Source organism: Asterias amurensis, chromosome 21, assembly GCF_032118995.1.
Source record: "Asterias amurensis chromosome 21, ASM3211899v1".
NCBI lineage: Eukaryota > Metazoa > Echinodermata > Asteroidea > Forcipulatida > Asteriidae > Asterias > Asterias amurensis.
Genome location: NC_092668.1, coordinates 14,860,855 through 14,882,803, shown reverse-complemented (window position 1 = coordinate 14,882,803; position 21,949 = coordinate 14,860,855). Strand labels below are relative to the sequence as shown.

Here is a 21,949-nt window from a genome sequence, read left to right as displayed (position 1 = left end):
AGTCCCCACTTTGCTCGGCCCCAGCGTCTGCCCCGCCCCTCCCATGTTGAACAATGTAAGTTATCACTCTAGAGGGCGGTATACAAGATGAGTGGTCCCCAACATTTTTTTTTAAAGAAGATGGTTATAACATGTTCAATAACGGTTTATTTTGACTATTGCGTTATATAACATATTTAGAACTCTTATTCGGCGATATTTAGTCCTACCATAATTGTTTTTGTTTTGCTTTTTTTTAAACCTCTTGAAATCGGCACTTTCCGAAAAACAGTATATTTCTACATCCATGATAATAAAACACTCTCATAAGAATTTGTCGCAAACAAACAACATTGCTTTTTTTAATTATCAACCCAAAATCCTTAAATATTGCTGTTGAACTGGGTCACAAATATTGGAGAAGAACTAACAAAAAGTGCCGATTGTTGATAATATTATACAAAAATAAACAAAACTTTTGACCTATTTCGTCTTTAATAATTTCCTCCACGTGTCACACGCATGCGCAAACCGCAGATCGTAATGAATTGTGGGTATGTCGTGTATGCCACGTTGATGTAGTTGACAGGACACGAATGCCGGCAAAATCGTTGATTTTTCGGCTTTTTAGGATCAACCTTGTAACTCACTGTGTCAATTTAGGGACTTCAACACTTACTGGTAGTATATAATTTATCAGTAGGATAGAATTATTGGATAGAGGGTGGTTTTGAAGGGTGAGTATGTTAAGGTTTTGTTGGAAATTTATGAAGTCATTTTTTGCAACGTAATTTCAATGCTGTTTTAACCGGGAGCCGACTCCGTGTGTGTTCATGGCTAATGCCGGTTGGATTGATTTTATCCATTAGTTTATACAGGGCGGTATTCGGAAATTCTATGAATGAAAGCAAATGAGATTGTAGAACCCAGGTCTCCCCAAAAAAGCAGGGAGTGCCAAAAAACTGCTCCAAAATCTATTTTATTGTCACAATTGTCATTGATTGTAATTTTTGTCAACTCGACCTCAAGGAAGGTCAAGCAAGGAAATCTTTCTTACTTGGGGGGGGGGGGGGGCAGGGCAGTTTATTTTCTATATTTAAAGATAGCCATGATTGTTATTAATCAAAACATCCCATCCTAGGAGATTAAGCAGTAACAAACCAGAAGCAGAACCTCTTGATGAGTACTAGTAGAAGCAGTTTATTATATATTTTTCAAATTGCATGTTTACATTTTTACTTTAGAATAGATTTACAGTCATCTGTGACTGACAAAAACCAGAGAAAATGACGACAAAAGCTGTTGAGTTTACTGTTGTGTACTATTAATTTAAAGGTCACACAATTACGTGCGAAACATTTATTATTAGCTTCAATATTTGTGCTTATTTAATTTATTAAAATCACTAGGAAGTACACGATGAAAGTTAAAGAGATTAGCAGGACTGCTAACATAGCATGGAGTCCTGCTCAGCAGTACCCCGTCTATGTTGCTGCTGGGACTGCAGCCCAACAGCTAGATGCTACCTTCAGTACCAGTGCCGCGCTTGAGATCTACGCCTTGGATCTAGCCGATGCATCGGTTGATATGCAGTTAAAATCTACCCTCAAAACTGAACACAGGTTTGTTGTCTTTGTAATGTAATAGGATTAACACTAACAGCCAAGTTTCATAGAGCTGCTTGGAAAGAAAATTGTTTACTAAGCAGAAATGAGCAGGATACCAGTCACAAATTGTATATGACATTGTATTTTAGCTGGTAACATTGTTCTGGTAAGCATTGTTTTGTTGTGCTTTGCAAATTCTTGTCCTCAAGCAGCTCTATGCAGGTCGCTTATTCATCAGGGTGTGGGTTCAAATCACGGTAAAGACCTTTGTGTCCTTGAGCAGGACACTTCTAACTATAATTGCTTCTCTCCACCCAGGGGTAAATGGGTACCTTAGAGGGCACAGATGGTTCTTGTGATTGATTTTGCCGAGTAGCGCATATTTGTTGCACAGGCTGTATACTCCCCAGGGAGCTGAGATGGTATAAGAAATTTAACAAATGGCCCAGTAACGAGGGGTAATAATGTTAGGGCGTCACTGAGTGACGAATGTGAACACTATATTCCCTATAATTAATTATTATTATAAAGAAACCTTATTTGAAGTGCATTTACTCAAAGAACCAGGAAGGTATATCCAGAACCACATTTTTAAAACTGTAATTTGCAAGTTACTTCTTGGTTAACCTTTTTGATTGTTATCGTTGATAGATTCCATAAAGTCGTATGGGGAAACTATGGCATGGGGAACGAGACAAAGCCGAGTGGCATTATTGTTGGAGGCACAGACAGTGGAGCGATTCATATCTACGATGCGGCAAAGCTTTTAAACAACGAAGAGGCCTCTATCTCAGTTATAGAAAAGGTAAGGAAGATGCACAGACAGATCCAGTCTAGGTTCAAATTGATTGAACTTGGAGACTTTAGGGGATGTTACACTTATATGGGCTTGGGTTGGTATGCTTGTTATGAAGATGATAAATTCATTATTCCGTCTGAAATGCCCTCTTAGCTAAAAATCATTTTAGAATGTAAAACAAGTTTTAATAAAAATAAATCACCTCAAGATGAGTTTTGGAGATCAAAATTGACTTTATGTTAATCGTTAATGAAGAATTTGAAATCCAATGCCAAATTTCCTTTGTTTTTAAACTTCAAGATGGGTTTTGAAGATTCAAATTATGAGGTGTCTGTTTGTGAATACTGTGGCCCAATAATGTGATTGCCTGCTGTCTCCTTGTTGATTGTGGCTGAATTCAACTCTCTTGATGAAAAAACTGTGACAATTTGTTGTTTTCTCAACAAGTAGGCACTGAATTAAGATGAAACTCTCACAGGTGGCTGTAAAATATTGTATCTTTACTAATCTATGACCATTCCTTTTATTTTGTTCAGCATACAGGCTCGGTGAAAGCCCTTGACCTCAACCCATTCCAGCCAAACCTCTTAGCGTCAGGAGCCAGCGAATCAGAAATCTATATTTGGGATTTGAATAACTTGACCACACCCATGACCCCAGGTGCCAAATCAGTGGTGAGTAATTGTTCAAAGCATGACTCTTAATAGGGTTTTTTAAGGACCTTTTACTTCTTGTTTTTTTTTTATATATTCCTATATTTTCTTAGCTTTTTATTTATTGTTTTCTTCATTGGCTCCTTTGCGTTTGTTTGTTTTATTATTATTATTATTTTAGTAGTTCCTTTAAGGACAACATAATTTTTTTAAACATTTTCCAAGCATTAATTTGTTTTTAACTGATTCACAGCCAACAGATGAGATCAGTTGTGTGGCTTGGAATCGCCAGGTTCAATACATCCTGGCATCAACGAACCCTGGAGGGCGCTGTGTGGTATGGGATCTGCGCAAGAATGAACCAATCATCAAAGTTACTGATCACAGCAAGAGGGTAAGGGTTTTGGGTTTTGTATACAGGGGTGCGGCCGCCGTATTCAATAACTGTTTGGTTATTGGCCACTGATTAACCGATGGCAAATTGAACCGAACCAGTTATTGGGTACGACCACCAAAATGCAACCAAGTGTACCCTGTTTTGTCCAGATTAAATTCAAGTAGCCTGGAACTCAGAGTTCAGTCATGTGTTCCTTGTTGTGTTGACTTGTATTCAATATGCAGCAGTAGCCTGGCACCCAGAAGTTTGATGGTCTTTCATCTAACTCTTGATCATTCATACATTTTATCATTCTTTTAGATTCAATGTAAAGCAGTAGCCTGGCACCCAGACGTTGCAACACAGATGGCACTAGCCTCTGAAGATGACCATTCACCAGTTGTTCAGATTTGGGATCTTAGATTCGCTACATCCCCCCTAAAGGTTCTTGAAAATCATCAAAGGTAGGTTGATATTTGTGGGTGTGTCTACATGTATGATATTTTTGCATTATTTATATTCTGGTACTGCTCAATGGGATTAAGTTTTGAAGCACCAGGTAGAATTTTTGGAGAGTAACATCGTCAAAAAGAAACGGGCTAAACCAAAAACATGTGTAAAAGTGGTTAACGATTTTAAAAAACTGTACACGAGAAAATTCCAACTTGAAGCACCAGTATTGTGAAAGTTTTTTAATCACTGTCGCTGTTGATTTTCCAGGGGAGTACTCTCCATTGCCTGGTGTCGCCAGGATCCAGATCTTCTGCTGAGTTGTGGTAAAGACAACCGTATCCTCTGCTGGAACCCCAACAGCTCAGTCCCGGGAGGTGAGGTTGTTTATGAGCTACCCACCTCATCTCAGTGGAGCTTTGACGTACAATGGTGTCCACGCAACCCGGCAGTCATCGCTAGCTCCTCATTTGATGGTCATGTGACGTTTTACTCCTTGATGGGCGGGGGAAAGGGGGACGAGCAATTGCAGCAACGCCAAGCTGACAAGGTTAGTTCATCTCCTTAAAATAGCCAAAAATATTCCTGTTTTCGTGCTTCAATCTGCTTTATATTTTATCGTATCACAGCAAAGAATGATACATTTCTCTTTGTGCCGGTAACTCCTCGATTCGTGCTACAACCCTTAGCCTAGATCTTTCAGGGTCATTCTCAGAATCCTTGCTGTTCCCAAAAGCGCCGCTCTCTGCTACAGATCTATCCTCACATTTGTCCCTATTTCATCTAGATGTTTCTCCAGTGATTTCGGAATGGTGCCAAGTGTACTACTTTCACTTCCACTCCCCAAATTTAGCCATGTCTTGGTACTTTCGGATCTTTGTTATTAATATTACTTGTCACAGGAATGTTTTCTTGAGTATTTACTGTTGTTTTTCTTTGTACATTTAGCTTGCATCTTCCTTTCCTGACACTGCTGGTTTCAACCAACCTCAGCAATCATCCCAACAATCAGCTGAACCCCAAGTCTTGAAGAAACCTCCAAAGTGGCTAAGACGACCTGTAGGAGCAACGTTTGGGGTAAGGGACTACTAGATTCTATTATTTAAATTTTTGGGGAAAATTGTGAGATGAAATTCAAAGACAAAATTTATGTTTTTGGGTTGGTTTTGGGTGGGGGGAGGTGGGGAGTTATTCATACATGACAGTTAAATGGCTTGTGCTTCTAGAAAATGTGCTCAAATGATTTATATTCGTTTTTCAGTTTGGTGGGAAACTTGTGTCCTTCGAGGTCTCCAAACAGCAACCTGCGAGTCGTGTTTACATCAGCCAGGTCGTCACGGAAACAGAGCTTGTCAATCGCTCCAACGCCCTGGAGGAGTCTTTGACCAACGGGAAGTTTGTTGACTTCTGCAATACGAAGGTTGCCATGGCAAAAGACAGTATGGAGTCACAAATATGGAAATTCATGAAGGTAAGTAAACAATTGCAGATAATCATAGATAGCTCAGGTGGTAGAGCACCGGCACGTTATTCTGAAGGTCACAGATTAAAAAAAAAATAATAATAACTATTACAGGATTTGAACCAACTTCCTCTGGATTAACAAGCCTCACTCCACCAACTGAGCTATCTAGCCCTGTGTTTAAGCGGTCTCCCTATTTGGTCTATATGTTTTGTTCAGGGGTGACAAAGATATTAAGAAATTACGGAGACTGACAACAGAGGGCTAGATAGCTCGGATGGTTGAGCACTGGCACAGTAAACCTGAGGTCATTGGTTCAAACCCTGCTCTGGTGAAGTTTTCAATAATCAAATGCTAATTTGTTCTTTTATTTCAGGCGAGCTTTGAGAAGGAACCACGCCCACATTTCGTCTCCCTCCTTGGCTTTGATTCAGACGAGCTTGCCAGGAAGGTTGCTCTAGCAACAGGAGCACCTACCGGATTGACCAATGGGATGCCGGGAGCGGTGGATGCCGAGGAATTAGCCGAGAGGATGGAGAATCTTGATGTAGGGTTCTCGGGGTCAGAGGCCACACTAGGGAGCGGGACTGGGTCACCTGCAGTAGGGTCAAAGGTCAGTGAACTTTTAAAAAACAACTTTGATTTAACTGTGCACTGAAATTCAACTAATCACCCGTAGTAACTGCAAGTCAGTGGCGTGTACCAAAATGCCAAGATGGAACTGAAACAGCTGCAAGCTTTTACAAACCTCCACTTGACCTAAATTGGTCAAAGTAAGATTTGTAATCCTAAACTGTGATCCATACTATGAATGTGGAAAGTCTGTGACTTTTGTTGCATTTTTAGATTCAAAGGACAACCTGAAACAATCCTTGAGAAGATTTCACTTATACCTGTTTCATCCCGATGTTTAATTTAGACACCAAGTGACATGACAGGAGACTCCGATGGAGCAGCAGCGTTTGATGCCATAGCGGCTGGTGGACCTGTGGAGGTTGAAAACCAAATAGATGAAGAGCCAAGAGCTGCATCTCCTTTCACTATATCCAAGAAAGAAGGTGAGGTTTATGAGGCCATAGATCAATCAATCAATCAATCAATCAATCAATCAATCAATCAATCAATCAATCAATCAATCACTCAATCAAGCAGTTTCACATTTGAGCTGTTTTTGGAACAAGCACTCGGAGAATATTTATCTCATTTTGGGTAATAATCACCGGCATTGAAAGATGTTTGAATTGATCAGTTTAAATTAAAACTGCAGTGATGTTGTTATTATTCAAATCCATCAGACTTGTACAGTCGTAAGTTTACTGGCCCGATGCTAAAATCACTGGCCACGGGCTTGTGGTCCACCATTAATTCCAAGCCCTGTACAGTATGTATCACTCATTGGTGTTAAACCAAGCCCTGTACAGTATGTATCACTCATTGGTGTTAAACCAAGCCCTGTACAGTATGTATCACTCATTGGTGTTAAACCAAGCCCTGTACAGTATGTATCACTCATTGGTGTTAAACCAAGCCCTGTACAGTATGTATCACTCATTGGTGTTAAACCAAGCCCTGTACAGTATGTATCACTCATTGGTGTTAAACCAAGCCCTGTACAGTATGTATCACTCATTGGTGTTAAACCAAGCCCTGTACAGTATGTATCACTCATTGGTGTTAAACCAAGCCCTGTACAGTATGTACCACTCATTGGTGTTAAACCAAGCCCTGTACAGTATGTATCACTCATTGGTGTTAAACCAGCTTAATATGCTTCTTTATTCCTAATTTGCTATTTCTGTTTCAGATACTGAGGGTCTTATAAGTCAAGCCGTTCTTACAGGAAACTTTGAGGCAGCTGTTGAGATGTGTCTCCATAACGACCGAATGGCAGACGCCATCTTATTAGCTATTGCTGGAGGGCCAGAACTTCTTGCCAGAACACAACGAAAATACTTCAAGAAGACCAAGAGTAATATCTCAAGGGTAGGTTACAGAAAACAAGGTTAACCCTCTTACTAGATGTGCGCTTCTCGCAAGTGGCTTAAACTGACAGTACCTACAGTCTTATTACCAATTGAAATTATAAATGAGCACTTTAGTTTTGAAAGATTTGCTCATAAGTTTTTCAGTGACCAGCAGGACCATTTAGCTTGTCGTTTTACTAGTCTACCAGTTATTTCACTGTTCCAGGAGAACGCTGGTCATTACAAACAAGCCACCATCTATGCATGATTGCAGCAATACTCAAATATTTTTTATTTTTTTTTAATATTTAAGTTCCTGATCTTTCAATTTTTATCCAATCATCCCTCTTAAGCTGTTGATAGGTTTTCTTTGATGCTAATTCTTGATACTTTCCTATGTTTTCCTTCAGTTGATATCATCAATTGTAACGAAGGATCTATCGGACATTGTGGATTGTTGTGATCTTGAGAACTGGAAGGAAACACTGACAGCGTTGCTTACCTATGCATCGGTCAAAGATTTCTCAACGTTATGTGGTGAGTTTCTCAAGACATTGTAATAATACAGCATTTTCAGGGCATTTGAAGGCGCCGGAATAAGTCAATCAAAGAATTCTGAAATGTGTTTATAGGCCAATCTGAAAAGATGTGCTTTAAGAGAGTTTTGGTAATTTGAAATGTTGTGTGAGTCTCTTATATATTTAGGCAAAGAGTTCTAGAGGTAGGGTTTAGGCAAAGAGTTCTAGAGGTAGGGGGCAGTGTTAGAAAAGGCCCTAGCACCATAAAGTGGCAAGGCCAGTCCAGGAACAAACTGCATGCTGTCCGATGACCTCAGACCTGGACTGATGAAGTTTTCATTCTCAAAGTTCACAAAATCATAATGTTGTTCTTGTCTCCGATTCAGACACTCTCGGAGGTCGACTGGAGTCCCAAGATGACACTGATCTCTCTGCTGAAGCTTGTTTGTGCTATATCTGCTCAGGGAATGTAGATAGACTTGTTGCTTGCTGGGCTAAGATGATGCATGGGGCAAACTCACCTCTTAACCTACAGGTAAAAATGTCTAGTCCTCCAAATATATCTGCTCCCTTTTCTTTCATTTAGCAAAATAATATCGGCCCAGAATTGGTGAAGAGTTGCCACACTTTAATTGAACACATACAGGAAAGAAAAGAGAAAAAAGTACACTGCTGTATGATCAACTGCAAATCAATGTCTTGTAATGGTCATTTTAGGTGCTGCAGTCTATGAAATTTTACAAACGGAAAAAAAAGCGGGACACAATATTTTATTGTTAGATAAGGTGGGACAACAACATGGGACAATAACAAAGGTGTACATGTTCATTGGGTTTAATGTTGCTTAGTTTTTTACATGCTAGCAGGCTGGTTTAACAAACTCCCCACTTCTGTCTTTAAGGATCTTGTTGAGAAGGTGATGATCCTGAGAAAGGCCTTGCAACTAAAGACAGGCAACGGGACAGAGGTAACCTCTCCAATTCTAGCTGAGAAGCTCACCAGCTACGCTGAGCTGCTCGCCGCTCAGGGGAACATGTCCTCCGCAACGGGGTACCTCGGGGATTCGAATCAGCCTAAGATACAGGAGTTGAGAGATCGACTGTACCGAGCGCAGGGAATGGCGTCTGGTGTAGTTGTTCAGAAGAGTACGCTTGGAGTGGCACCCACAAGGCAGTCAACGGCAGAACAACCTCAGAGATCTCCGTTCAGTAGGGTAAGTCACCCTTCTTCAGAAGTTTTATCAAATGTTAGGGCACTCAGTTTTATGGTTTTAACTGTTGTTTACAGTAGGGCTGTCTTGCACTTTGAGCACTGTCCAATGCTGAAGAGCTTAAGAGCTGCGTTCTTGCTGGACCGAGTCATCTGTACCAAGATCACTGGGCAGGCTTGAGATGGTGTATTGCCTCGACTTGATTAATTGTTGCAAGGTTTTCATTAAGTGATTTTTCACTTTCTCTTTTTCGTTGTTCTTTGATCAACCCAGCAGAATGTCTCTAACTCATTCAAAACAACGACTGTCTCCAGTAGTCAGTACTATACATCCCAAGTTAGTGCCACACCTCAGACGACCAATTACAATTACAACCAACCCACTCAACAACCAGTTCAACCCAAGGCAGCTGCCGGCGACGCCTCAGGCAGACAACGTAATTCTAGCGGTGGTAACCTCAACGCTAACCTCTCTGGTCCGCGTCGGTATCCAGACTACCAACAAGCCGGTATGCAACAGTATTACCACCATGAACCCACACAGGAGCAGCTAATGCAGCAGCAGAGAGATCAGTTTCCCAACCCCAGTGTCTATAACCCGGCAGATTACAAGACAACCTCACCCGCAGCACCACAGGGGTTAGCTGGTTACCCACAACGGCAACAGCCAACGAGTGCACCACCAGCAGCCCCAACAGGGTACCAGCCCAACATGGCAACCCCTGTCCCCGCTTCATTGAAACCTAAGGCAGTTGTTGGAGCTTGGAACGATCCTCCATTAATCAAACCAAAGGTAAGTTATTCTTTTTTTAACGAGATTTTCCAGCAAATATGTGAGATCTTCTTGTGTCCAAGGGAAGTCCACTTTTTTTCAGATACACTGTTGATTCATTTTTCGATTACTGGCATCCAATGAATGGGCATAAAAAATGCTAAACTAATGAACAGACTGGACGAAACTGCGCAGATGCAATGTTGAGTCTGAGTCCAAGCCCCTGGGTCATATTGGTCTAGTCCAAATCTAGTTCATGAGATGCAGTCGGGTTAAGTCTGTGTGGCTGTTCACTTAATTTTATCTTTCGGGAAGAGATCATGCTGAGCTATCTAGGAGCCAAGTTCTACTAACCTGCTCGGTTACTTTAAAGACAAGTTTTACTAGGCTGCTGGTTTATCTGTTAGGAGCCTGGTTTTGACTAGCTCACCAGGCTACCTAAAAGACAAATTAAACTAGACCGCCCATGTTTGACTAGCTCGCAGATTTTTGGGACTAGTGTTTTCACCTTTCGCTAGTTATTAAACCAAGCTGTGTTGTCTGTAACATGTTTTCCCAAATTTTTTCATTTTGACAGGAACAGAAAAGTTACGTTGCCCCTGAACCCATCATGGCACCTATTATAGGATCAGTGCAGGAGACTCCACCCGAATCGCCCTCAGCGGTACCCAGTAACCCAGGGGTATACAACCCAGCCATGGTCCCTAATCAGCAGGTATATGCTAATAACAGCATGTATAACCAGCCTATGGGTAACCCACTTCCATCCGCACAAATTGCTCAATTCGCAAAGGTAATATTTTCACTAACATCATGGTAATCTTTAATGCTAATTATCGCTTAGGTTCAACAAGATCATATTGCGTCAAGTGGTCAATAATCCTCCCTTATTTAACTCTCAGCTTGCTAATCTTGGATGGTCTGGGTGTTCCCTAACTGTAACAAATACTAATATTCATTCTGGGCCTGACTCTTTGTGTCCTCCTTTCCTGAAGCATGGTCGCACAAGATAATGAAAGGTACAGCGTTCTTAAACACACTAACCCCCTCTTGGTTCGTTTACGGGTACAAGGATCATTCGTCACTCTGTAACATAAAAACACTCAAACTGTTAATGGTATGCCTGATCCCATGTAACGTTCACCCCAAAAAATAGTTTTTGCCTCCCTGTTTGAGTATGTATCAAAAAAATATGTATAGTCAACCCTAGTTATAAAGCACTGTTATAGAGCACTGTTATAAAGAGATTCTGCTTATAAAGAGTACATTCTCAAGTCCTGAATCTCATTTCTGCTTAGTGTTTCTTTTTTTTGCTGTCCTCTTATAACAATACTCCTGTTATAAAAGGTCATTTGGCCAGTCCCAGCGATCTTCTCTAACGAGAGCTAAATGTATATTTTTGTCAAACTGAATTTGTCTTCCTTAGGCTCCAGAGCCAGAAACGCCTAAAGCACCCATTCCTGCCGAGCACCAGTATTTGGTTGAGACTTACGATGCTCTGGTTAAACGATGTAAAGAAGCAGCTGGTAGTAATCCGGTATGTATAAGGGCCAGTAACCCTAACCTTTCTATCAATCAAATAAAAACCAAGCTGGCTGATCCATTATCATTAGTACCGGGTATTTTCTGCTAATGAAACCAATAAATCAATCAACCGCAGAGACAGCAAGGGTCCGTCGCGCCGATCTCCTGTGTACACGTCCTACACCTCATGCCACATGTGGTCGATTTCGCTAGGCTGGCCAAGTTGTTGGGCCCAGGATGATCGAGGGCGGCCTCTGGGTCTCTTCCAGCCAGGAGCTGGTGCTAGGCCTCCCCTGGAGTTGATGGCAATACTTGGAGCTGTTTTAGCTGGGAAGGGAGCCTTAAAAAGCTACTTGCACTGCATGACTGTAGTTACATGAAGGCCATGACTTATGTTGCCCTGGTCTTTGGCTTTGTCATGGTGCCCCTTCAAAAGTTACCATACTCTATTAGTTTTCCAAATGAAATTGCCCTTTGCAAAATGAAAATGGCCTTGCCCTCTCAAAGATGAAATTCCAGACCTGTAATGTACAACAACACTAGAGGCTATGACCTCTGTTGCCCTCTGGTCTTGGCCTTAGACCCCCTTCAAAAGTTTCCCATAGAAAATTAATTTTCAATTATTTTTATTGCAGCAAATGAAGCGAAAACTGGAAGACGTTATTAAGAAGTTGGGAATTCTCTACGACAAACTACGAGAAGGAATGGTGAGTGAAATTTGCAAACATAATAATAGAAGTGGATGCTACTGGAGTAATAACAAGTGGCGTGTCACGGCCAAATGGATAAGAGCACCAGATTCATGCTCTGGGGCGGGTTGCAATAAAACAGTCAAAGTCAGCGGTCTAAGACCAGTCAGTTATAGCCAGCTTAGACGGTCTTAGCTTAGTCGGTCAAGCCTGTTGCAATAAGCCGGCATTCTGGAATTTGGGTCTTAACAATTGATTCAAGTTTTGGTTTTGGTTTTTCCATTTTTCAGTTATCACCAATGATCTTAAGTGGTCTTCATGAGATTGCCCAAGGCATCCTAACCTATGATTACCAGACGGGTCTCTCCGTTCACAAACGTCTCGTCTCCAGCGTCTACTTCTCTGAGATCAGCACCTTCATGCCGGGTCTTAAAGTCCTACTTCAGGTTGCTGTTCAACTTAGAGTATGATCATTGGTCTATTTGTACCATGTGACTGATTCCAATTGGTTCAAGCATACCATGTGACATGATCACATGGGAACTTTAATCGATAGATGAACCTGATTGGTTACTGAGGATCATGTGATCTTTTCTGATTGGTTTATCACCAGAAAACCTCATTAAATACGTCAGCCGATTTGGTTGATTTCGACCATGTGATCCAATCTTAAAGGTTTGATTGGTCAGTATATTGTAAGCTTATTGTAAAGTCCCTGTTAAGAGCCAAATATTTTTTAACGTAACTATCTTTTAGTGTTTTTGGTGTCAAATTCGTACATTCTCTGTTGCAATTCTTCCATTCTATATGCCTTAGCTTTTTTTAATGGAAAAATGAAAAAAAGCTTTGAAAAACACTGTTGCTTTTACCCAAAATGCCCCACACCCATCAACTGAATGTTTTGTTTGATTCTGTTGAACTGAGGTCCACACCACTGACATGATTATGCATGATATGGAATCAAGCAAACCAACAGTTTGGATGTTGAGCTATATTGTATAGCAACGGGTTTTGTAAAAGTGGCAGAATCCTAGTAAATCACTCACTGACGTTGAGGTTAAAAGTGCCTCTAAGGTCTGGAAGGTTAAATAATGAACACTTTGATATCATACAAATATATTTATCTGGTTATTATATAAAATCTAGGTCTGAGATGGGTAGAGATGGTTTCTCCAAGTCAAGAACAATGCATACCTTTGAAGTTCAGTAACAATTTGCCAAAGGTGCTGAAAACATAATGTTAGAGAAATAAATAAATTGCAAATAAACTTCAAATCACTGTTAATTGTAAAAAGGAAAGTATGAAATGAATCCATTTGAATTTGTTACTAGACTTCATTAAAGGAGAATAAATATTTATAAAGCACACAGCAATTTTGCTTCAAGTCTTTTTTCTATGCTAGCGAAGATAAACTCAAAATTGTTTACGTAAAGGAAAGAAAGTTGGCGTACTTTTAAACACCAATGTCTGTGCTTTTTGATTTATTTATTTATTAATTTTTTTGTATTTTTAAGCGGATCACTTCCTTGGTTCAGTGATGAATGTTCCTCGACATTGTCATGATCGGTATCCACCTCTGGGGGATTTTCTGTTTATTTAATGTTCAGTAAACCGCTTCAACTTTATTCAGAACAAATGTTCACCTTTGAAGGAAAAAGAAGTTAATCAAATTTTCAGTGAAGCTTGTTAGTGTTTAGTCAACCACATTGTCCATTGTTAAAAACGTGCAAGCATAGAATAGGGTCCAAAAGTTTTATTTTTAAATAAGCGTCTTGTTTTACTTGCCTATAAATTTGGATGGAATGTTGTTGTTGTTGCCTTTTGTTTATGTCTCATTTATGTGTAACCTTTTTAACGATTCAAATTGTCATGGTAACCAAGAACTGTAAAAGCTTATACTGTGAAAACCTAAACTGCCAAGTTCTTACCCAAATACTTGTTCGTTTAACCCCTCTCTTCCAAAGTGACACACTTCAAAGAAACTTGGCGTAAAAATTAATAATTATTGATTTCATGTTCTTAATGTTTGTCAATAACTGTGTTTTTAATGGTAAATCAAATAAGAACTTGCATTCAAACTGTTTACTTTTGAACAAGTGCAAACATAAATGCATTCTCAATGTCTATCATGATTCTATGGGACACTAAAACGTTTTATGGTTTTTTGTCCGACATCATAAAATGTAAATATGTGTACAAAAAGCATAGAGTAAAACAAAAGGCAAATTTATCTGTGGTATCCGTGGAAATAAAAGATATTCCTAAAATGGATTGTAATGAAAGTGTGGACATTAAAGCAGTTTGTTTTTTATGATATAATTGTAATTTGTCAGACAAACATTTTATTGACTGTGAAGGTTGCTAATGATAATAAAATAACTACATGTACTTGGAAACAAGTTTCAACTTGAGAGTTACTCAAAATATAAATTACCCCTGATTTTAGGCCGGTTTGTTTTTCTCATTAAATGTGCCCAGCCAAGCATTGTCTTTCTTTCTTTTTTTTTCTCTGACAATTTCCAAAATGGAAAAACACATGAGGTTAAGTAAGTCCTGCTTTTTCTTTTTATAAACAACAGCTTGAGCAAGGAGAAGTTGAACACGCAATAAGAAAATTAATTTGACATTGTGACTTGTAAGACGTCTTATTTCAAATTGGTACATTAAATTTAGGCTTCAAACTAAACAAATTAAGGTTTTTTTAAAGTTAAAATGTTTTCATGACTTACTCAGGAAACTGCCCATAAATATTATCACAAAAGTCATGAAAATAAAGTTTGTTTGTTTTGGTGTGTGACTCAAGTGCCACCCGTTTTTAATTATTTTTAATGGATTGCGCCCTCTGTAGTTCAGTTATAGGTAGGTAAGGTAAAAGAGGGAAATTTTGGATCTTGGTTGAAATTCTTTAGTCTGTAAACTTCAGGCAAAATGTCTCCTTCAAGCCCATCCATAGGATTCATGTAAATGTGGCTGTTCGACAGAGGCTGGCCGCAGATACTAAGGTATGTTTTATATGGTTATATATTGAGAATATGCATTTCCTGATACGTTTATGTTTTATGTTTGCGTGTTTGCAATGTGGGCCTCAGACCGCATGATCACCGTACAGCCGCTGACTGGACACACGTGAGTGCGTTCATTGAATTCACCACGGACGCCATTTTGAAACGCCCAAAACTGCACAATGTGTAAATAACTTATTATTTTCCCCTTCTCTGTACAGGTTTGTAATCAACTTATAAGGTATTTTTGCAAGTTTATTAACCAGTTTTTTCCCCTTCTCTTTACAGGTTTGTAGTTAACTTATCATAATTTTGTCCCTTCTCTTTACCGGTTTGTAAATAACTTATCATAATTTTGTCCCTTCTCTTTACCGGTTTGTAAATAACTTATCATAATTTTGTCCCTTCTCTTTACCGGTTTGAAAAAAACTAATTAATTTGTTTCCTTCTCTGTACAGGTTTGTTAATAACTTATTTTTTTTTTCATTCTCTTTACAGGTTTGTAAATAACTTATTAATTTTTCCCCTTCTCTGTACAGGTTTGTAAATAACTTATTAATTTTTCCCCTTCTCTGTACAGGTTTGAAAATAACTTATTAATTTTTCCCCTTCTCTGTACAGGTTTGTAAATAACTTATTATTTTTCCCCTTCTCTGTACAGGTTTGTAAATAACTTATTAATTTTTCCCCTTCTCTGTACAGGTTTGTAAATAACTTATTATTTTTGTCTCTTTTCTTTACAGGTTTGTAAATAACTTTAATTTTCCCCTTCTCTGTACAGGTTTGTAAATAACTTACTAATTCTGTCTTTTCTCTTTACAGGTTTTAATAACTTATTAATTTTTCCCCTTCTCTGTACAGGTTTGTAAATAACTTATTAATTTTCCCCCTTCTCTGTACAGGTTGGTAAATAACTTACTAATTTTTCCCCTTCTCTGTACAGGTTTGTAAATAACTTATTAATTTTTCCCCTTCTCTGTACAGGTTTGTAAATAACTTATTAATTTTTCCCCTTCTCTGTACAGATTTGTAAATAACTTATTAATTTTTCCCCTTCTCTGTACAGGTTTGTAAATAACTTATTAATTTTTCCCCTTCTCTGTACAGGTTTGTAAATAACTTATTAATTTTCCCCCTTCTCTGTACAGGTTTGTAAATAACTTATTATTTTTCCCCTTCTCCGTACAGATTTGTATATAACTTATTAATTTTTCCCCTTCTCTGTACAGGTTTGTAAATAACGTATTAATTTTTCCCTTCTCTGTACAGGTTTGTAAATAACTTATTATTTTTCCCCTTCTCCGTACAGATTTGTAAATAACTTATTATTTTTCCCCTTCTCTGTACAGGTTTGTAAATAACTTATTATTTTTGTCGCTTCTGTTTACAGGTTTGTAAATAACTTATTAGTTTTTCCCCTTCTCTGTACAGGTTTGTAAATAACTTATTAATTTTTCCCCTTCTCTGTACAGGTTTGTAAATAACTTATCATAATTTTGTCCCTTCTCTTTACATGTTTGTAAATAACGTATTAATTTTTCCCCTTCTCTGTACAGGTTTGTTAATAACTTATTAATTTTTCCCCTTCTCTGTACAGGTTTGTAAATAACTTATTATTTTCCCCCTTCTCTGTACAGGTTTGTAAATAACTTATTATTTTTCCCCTTCTCCGTACAGATTTGTATATAACTTATTAATTTTTCCCCCTCTCTGTACAGGTTTGTAAATAACTTATTATTTTCCCCTTCTCCGTACAGATTTGTAAATAACTTATTAATTTTTCCCCTTCTCTGTACAGGTTTGTAAATAACTTATTAATTTTTTCCCTTCTCTGTACAGGTTTGTAAATAACTTATTATTTTTCCCCTTCTCCGTACAGATTTGTAAATAACTTATTAATTTTCTCCCTTCTCTGTACAGGTTGGTAAATAACTTATTAATTTTTCCCCTTCTCTGTACAGGTTTGTAAATAACTTATTAATTTTTTCCCTTCTCTGTACAGGTTTGTAAATAACTTATTAATTTTTCCCTTCTCTGTACAGGTTTGTAAATAACTTATTATTTTTCCCCTTCTCCGTACAGATTTGTAAATAACTTCTTAATTTTTCCCCTTCTCCGTACAGATTTGTATATAACTTATTAATTTTTCCCCTTCTCTGTACAGGTTTGTAAATAACTTATTAATTTTTCCCCTTCTCTGTACAGGTTTGTAAATAACTTATTAATTTTTCCCCTTCTCTGTACAGGTTTGTAAATAACTTATTATTTTTCCCCTTCTCCGTGCAGGTTTGAAAATAACTTACTAATTTTCCCCCTTCTCTGTACAGGTTTGTAAATAACTTATTAATTTTCCCCTTCTCTGTACAGGTTTGTAAATAACTTATTAATTTTTCCCCTTCTCTGTACAGGTTTGTAAATAACTTATTAATTTTCCCCTTCTCTGTACAGGTTTGTAAATAACTTATCAATTTTTCCCCTTCTCTGTACAGGTTTGTAAATACCTTATTAATTTTTCCCCTTCTCCGTACAGATTTGTATATAACTTATTTTTCTCCTTCTCTGTACAGGTTTGTAAATAACTTATTAATTTTTCCCCTTCTCTGTACAGGTTTGTAAATAACTTATTAATTTTCCCCTTCTCTGTACAGGTTTGTAAATAACTTATTAATGTTTCCCCTTCTCTGTACAGGTTTGTAAATAACTTATTATTTTTTCTCCTTCTCCGTACAGATTTGTATATAACTTATTAATTTTTCCCCTTCTCTGTACAGGTTTGTAAATAACTTATTAATTTTTCCCCTTCTCTGTACAGGTTTGTAAATAACTTATTAATTTTTTCCCTTCTCTGTACAGGTTTGTAAATAACTTATTAATTTTTCCCCTTCTCTGTACAGGTTTGTAAATAACTTATTAATTTTTCCCTTCTCTGTACAGGTTTGTAAATAACTTATTAATTTTTCCACCTCTCTACAGGTTTGTAAATAACTTATTAATTTTTCCCCCCTCTGTACAGGTTTGTAAATAACTTATTATTTTTCCCCTTCTCCGTACAGGTTTGTAAATAACTTATTAGTTTTTCTCCTTCTCCGTACAGGTTTGTAAATAACTTATTAATTTTCCCCCTTCTCTGTACAGGTTTGTAAATAACTTATTATTTTTCCCCTTCTCTGTACAGATTTGTATATAACTTATTAATTTTTCCCCCTCTCTGTACAGGTTTGTAAATAACTTATTATTTTTCCCCTTCTCCGTACAGATTTGTAAATAAATTATTAATTTTCTCTTCTCTGTACAGGTTTGTAAATAACTTATTAATTTTTTCCCTTCTCTGTACAGGTTTGTAAATAACTTATTATTTTTCCCCTTCTCCGTACAGATTTGTAAATAACTTATTAATTTTCCCCCTTCTCTGTACAGGTTGGTAAATAACTTATTAATTTTTCCCCTTCTCTGTACAGGTTTGTAAATAACTTATTAATTTTTTCCCTTCTCTGTACAGGTTTGTAAATAACTTATTAATTTTTCCCTTCTCTGTACAGGTTTGTAAATAACTTATTATTTTTCCCCTTCTCCGTACAGATTTGTAAATAACTTCTTAATTTTTCCCCTTCTCCGTACAGATTTGTATATAACTTATTAATTTTTCCCCTTCTCTGTACAGGTTTGTAAATAACTTATTAATTTTTCCCCTTCTCTGTACAGGTTTGTAAATACTTTATTAATTTTTCCCCTTCTCTGTACAGGTTTGTAAATAACTTATTATTTTTCCCCTTCTCTGTACAGGTTTGTAAATAACTTATCAATTTTTCCCCTTCTCTGTACAGGTTTGTAAATACCTTATTAATTTTTCCCCTTCTCCGTACAGATTTGTATATAACTTATTTTTCCCCTTCTCTGTACAGGTTTGTAAATAACTTATTAATTTTTCCCCTTCTCTGTACAGGTTTGTAAATAACTTATTAATTTTCCCCTTCTCTGTACAGGTTTGTAAATAACTTATTAATTTTTCCCCTTCTCTGTACAGGTTTGTAAATAACTTATTATTTTTTCTCCTTCTCCGTACAGATTTGTATATAACTTATTAATTTTTCCCCTTCTCTGTACAGGTTTGTTAATAACTTATTAATTTTTCCCCTTCTCTGTACAGGTTTGTAAATAACTTATTATTTTTTTCCCTTCTCTGTACAGGTTTGTAAATAACTTATTAATTTTTCCCCTTCTCTGTACAGGTTTGTAAATAACTTATTAATTTTTCCCTTCTCTGTACAGGTTTGTAAATAACTAATTAATTTTTCCACCTCTCTACAGGTTTGTAAATAACTTATTAATTTTTCCCCTTCTCTGTACAGGGTTGTAAATAACTTATCAATTTTTCCCCTTCTCTGTACAGGTTTGTAAATACCTTATTAATTTTTCCCCTTCTCTGTACAGGTTTGTAAATAACTTATTATTTTTCCCCTTCTCCGTACAGATTTGTAAATAATTTATTAATTTTTCCCCTTCTCTGTACAGGTTTGTAAATAACTTATTAATTTTTCCCCTTCTCTGTACAGGTTTGTAAATAACTTATTAATTTTCCCCTTCTCTGTACAGGTTTGTAAATAACTTATTAATTTTTCCCCTTCTCTGTACAGGTTTGTAAATAACTTATTATTTTTTCTCCTTCTCCGTACAGATTTGTATATAACTTATTAATTTTTCCCCTTCTCTGTACAGGTTTGTAAATAACTTATTAATTTTTCCCCTTCTCTGTACAGGTTTGTAAATAACTTATTAATTTTTTCCCTTCTCTGTACAGGTTTGTAAATAACTTATTAATTTTTTCCCTTCTCTGTACAGGTTTGTAAATAACTTATTAATTTTCCCCCTTCTCTGTACAGGTTTGTAAATAACTTATTAATTTTTCCCCTTCTCTGTACAGGTTTGTAAATAACTTATTAATTTTCCCTTCTCTGTACAGGTTTGTAAATAACTTATTAATTTTTCCCTTCTCTGTACAGGTTTGTAAATAACTTATTATTTTTCCCCTTCTCCGTACAGATTTGTAAATAACTTCTTAATTTTTCCCCTTCTCTGTACAGGTTTGTAAATAACTTATTATTTTTCCCCTTCTCCGTACAGATTTGTAAATAATTTATTAATTTTTCCCCTTCTCTTTACAGGTTTGTAAATAACTTACTAATTTTGTATCTTCTCTTTACAGGTTTGTGAACAACTTATCATAAGTTTGTCCCGTCCCTTTACAGGTTGGTAAATAACTTATTATTATTTGTGCCCTTTGTTACAGTTAAAACTAATAATAATAATAATAATAAAATATAATATTTGGAGAGAGCCTTTTCCAAAGGATACAAAGCACGAGGGATAATGCAACCAAATACCAAAAAAGAGAATAAAGAAAATAAATAACTTTTCGCTTAATTGTAAATATGCGTGCATATAATGGCCCTTGTAACGTTTTGTTGATTTATAAACTCAGTGGTGTCTTTTCTCGTTTTGTTTTCTAGGATGCTAGTGGACATACATCGAGGAACTGGAATTCGAGTTGGATCATTACCGTAGTCATGGAGACTCACTATGACCAGCCTCAGTTGTTGCCAAACGAGTTGGAAAACTATGGAAAGCTATCAATGCAAATGAAAAACAGATAGCCATCGTTTGAAGAAATGTTACACAATTATTATTCAAAATATATTGAAGTTGTTGGAAACAAAATTCTTGAAGAGATATTTCGGCTCATTACACAAATTTCAGTTGCTATAATATTATCTGAAACCATGTGTAAGTTGTGTACACAGGAATTGATAAGAAATTTCAGACTTTTGTGTGAGTTAAGACTGTTTTTACGGACACAATAAAACAAAACTATAAGGTTTGGGTATTGTATGTATACACCCCAAAACCAAACAGTGTACTCACGTCCGCCATCCTTCGAAAAGGCTTATAAAATAAGTCCAGCTCAAGTTGATGACCCTCATCCCTGAATGTTATTATGAGATTGAAAGTTTTATGAAATTTTCCTATTGCACAAAAGTGCTCAAAGTTTTGATTTAAGTATATAGATTGTGTAATATATATTTTTGTGTTTACAGAATGAGTTTTTAATAAAATGGTTAGCATCTATCAAAACAACAGTGTCTCGGTAATCAAATTTATTATAGGAGTACTCTGTCAGATAAACAATAAAACCGTCTCATGACGATTTGACAATAATAAGGAGAGCTCGTTTTATTATGGTAATGCTTAAAAGCACTGGATACTATTGGTAATTGCGCGAAATTATTATTGTTAGCACAACTTATAGCTGTTGATAGTACTATAAAACATTGTGACAACTGGCTCCCTCTTATAAGTAACATAGTTTTTGAGAAAGTGGAAAATTTGCACTTGAATTAAGAGGTCTCAGCTGAGGTCTCGAATTCAAGGCATATAAAAGCACATAACCAGTGCGACAAGGGTGTTTCTTTATTCTCTCGCAACTTCGAAGACCAATATTGAGCCAAAATGTTCACATGTTTATTATTTAATGCAAAATACAACGTTGAGATACACCAAGTGAGAACACTGGTCTGACAATAATTACCAAAGGTGTCCAGTGTCTTTATGGGGCCCACTTTCATAATATAGCTGTTTGTGAGCACAAAAAGTAGCTTAGCACAAAACATCTATGATAATACCGTCCAAAATAGGATGTCAAAATGTATCTTGCTCCTTTTTGCTTGTAGCAGAACATTTTTAAGTAATATTTTCTACTTAATAAACGGCTCTATTATATTGGACCCTTGGGTTGGCATAATCAAAACAATGAATAAAAGACAATAGTTGCTTTGGTCGTAATTAATCTGCTTAGAAAGCAGTAGTTCTGTGAAATTTGGCCCAGGTAACCAGCATAAGCTCTATAAAGTTTACACTGTTGCCACTCACCTTTTGCTCTTTGCTAAGCA

At 37.0% G+C, this 21,949-nt stretch overlaps 1 protein-coding gene and 1 long non-coding RNA gene across 4 annotated transcripts; both read left to right on the top strand.

The window, feature by feature from the left end:
• The first annotated feature begins 400 nt into the window (after positions 1–400).
• On the top strand, positions 401–14,402 carry LOC139952966 (protein transport protein Sec31A-like). 3 transcript variants are annotated; one of them, XM_071952314.1, is made up of 20 exons: positions 401–716; positions 1,389–1,601; positions 2,238–2,391; positions 2,922–3,059; positions 3,292–3,432; positions 3,736–3,878; positions 4,135–4,414; positions 4,813–4,941; positions 5,126–5,335; positions 5,703–5,939; positions 6,246–6,384; positions 7,131–7,309; positions 7,701–7,827; positions 8,195–8,343; positions 8,710–9,021; positions 9,292–9,810; positions 10,367–10,504; positions 11,216–11,326; positions 11,949–12,020; positions 12,293–14,402. In XM_071952314.1, the coding sequence occupies exons 2-20, from the start codon at positions 1,399–1,401 to the stop codon at positions 12,470–12,472; spliced, it is 3,561 nt and encodes a 1,186-aa protein (XP_071808415.1). In that variant the 5' UTR covers positions 401–716; positions 1,389–1,398; the 3' UTR covers positions 12,473–14,402. The 3 variants fall into 3 exon arrangements, with proteins under 3 accessions (XP_071808415.1, XP_071808412.1, XP_071808414.1); XM_071952311.1 differs by having other exon boundaries at positions 10,367–10,582; XM_071952313.1 differs by having other exon boundaries at positions 402–716; positions 9,295–9,810; positions 10,367–10,582.
• Positions 14,403–14,871: 469 nt separating this feature from the next.
• LOC139953271 (uncharacterized) lies at positions 14,872–21,036 on the top strand. Its single transcript, XR_011787957.1, has 3 exons — positions 14,872–15,005; positions 20,209–20,251; positions 20,513–21,036. It is a non-coding gene; the product is annotated as an uncharacterized lncRNA (long non-coding RNA).
• Positions 21,037–21,949: the final 913 nt, after the last annotated feature.

Bases quoted from the DNA above. Each gene is read 5' to 3' on its own strand.
- LOC139952966 (XM_071952311.1), top strand. From the start codon at position 1,399: ATGAAAGTTAAAGAGATTAGCAGGACTGCTAACATAGCATGGAGTCCT. The intron at 3,433-3,735 runs GTAAGGGTTTTG...TCATTCTTTTAG, and splicing joins TTACTGATCACAGCAAGAGG to ATTCAATGTAAAGCAGTAGC. The intron at 7,828-8,194 runs GTGAGTTTCTCA...TCTCCGATTCAG, and splicing joins AGATTTCTCAACGTTATGTG to ACACTCTCGGAGGTCGACTG.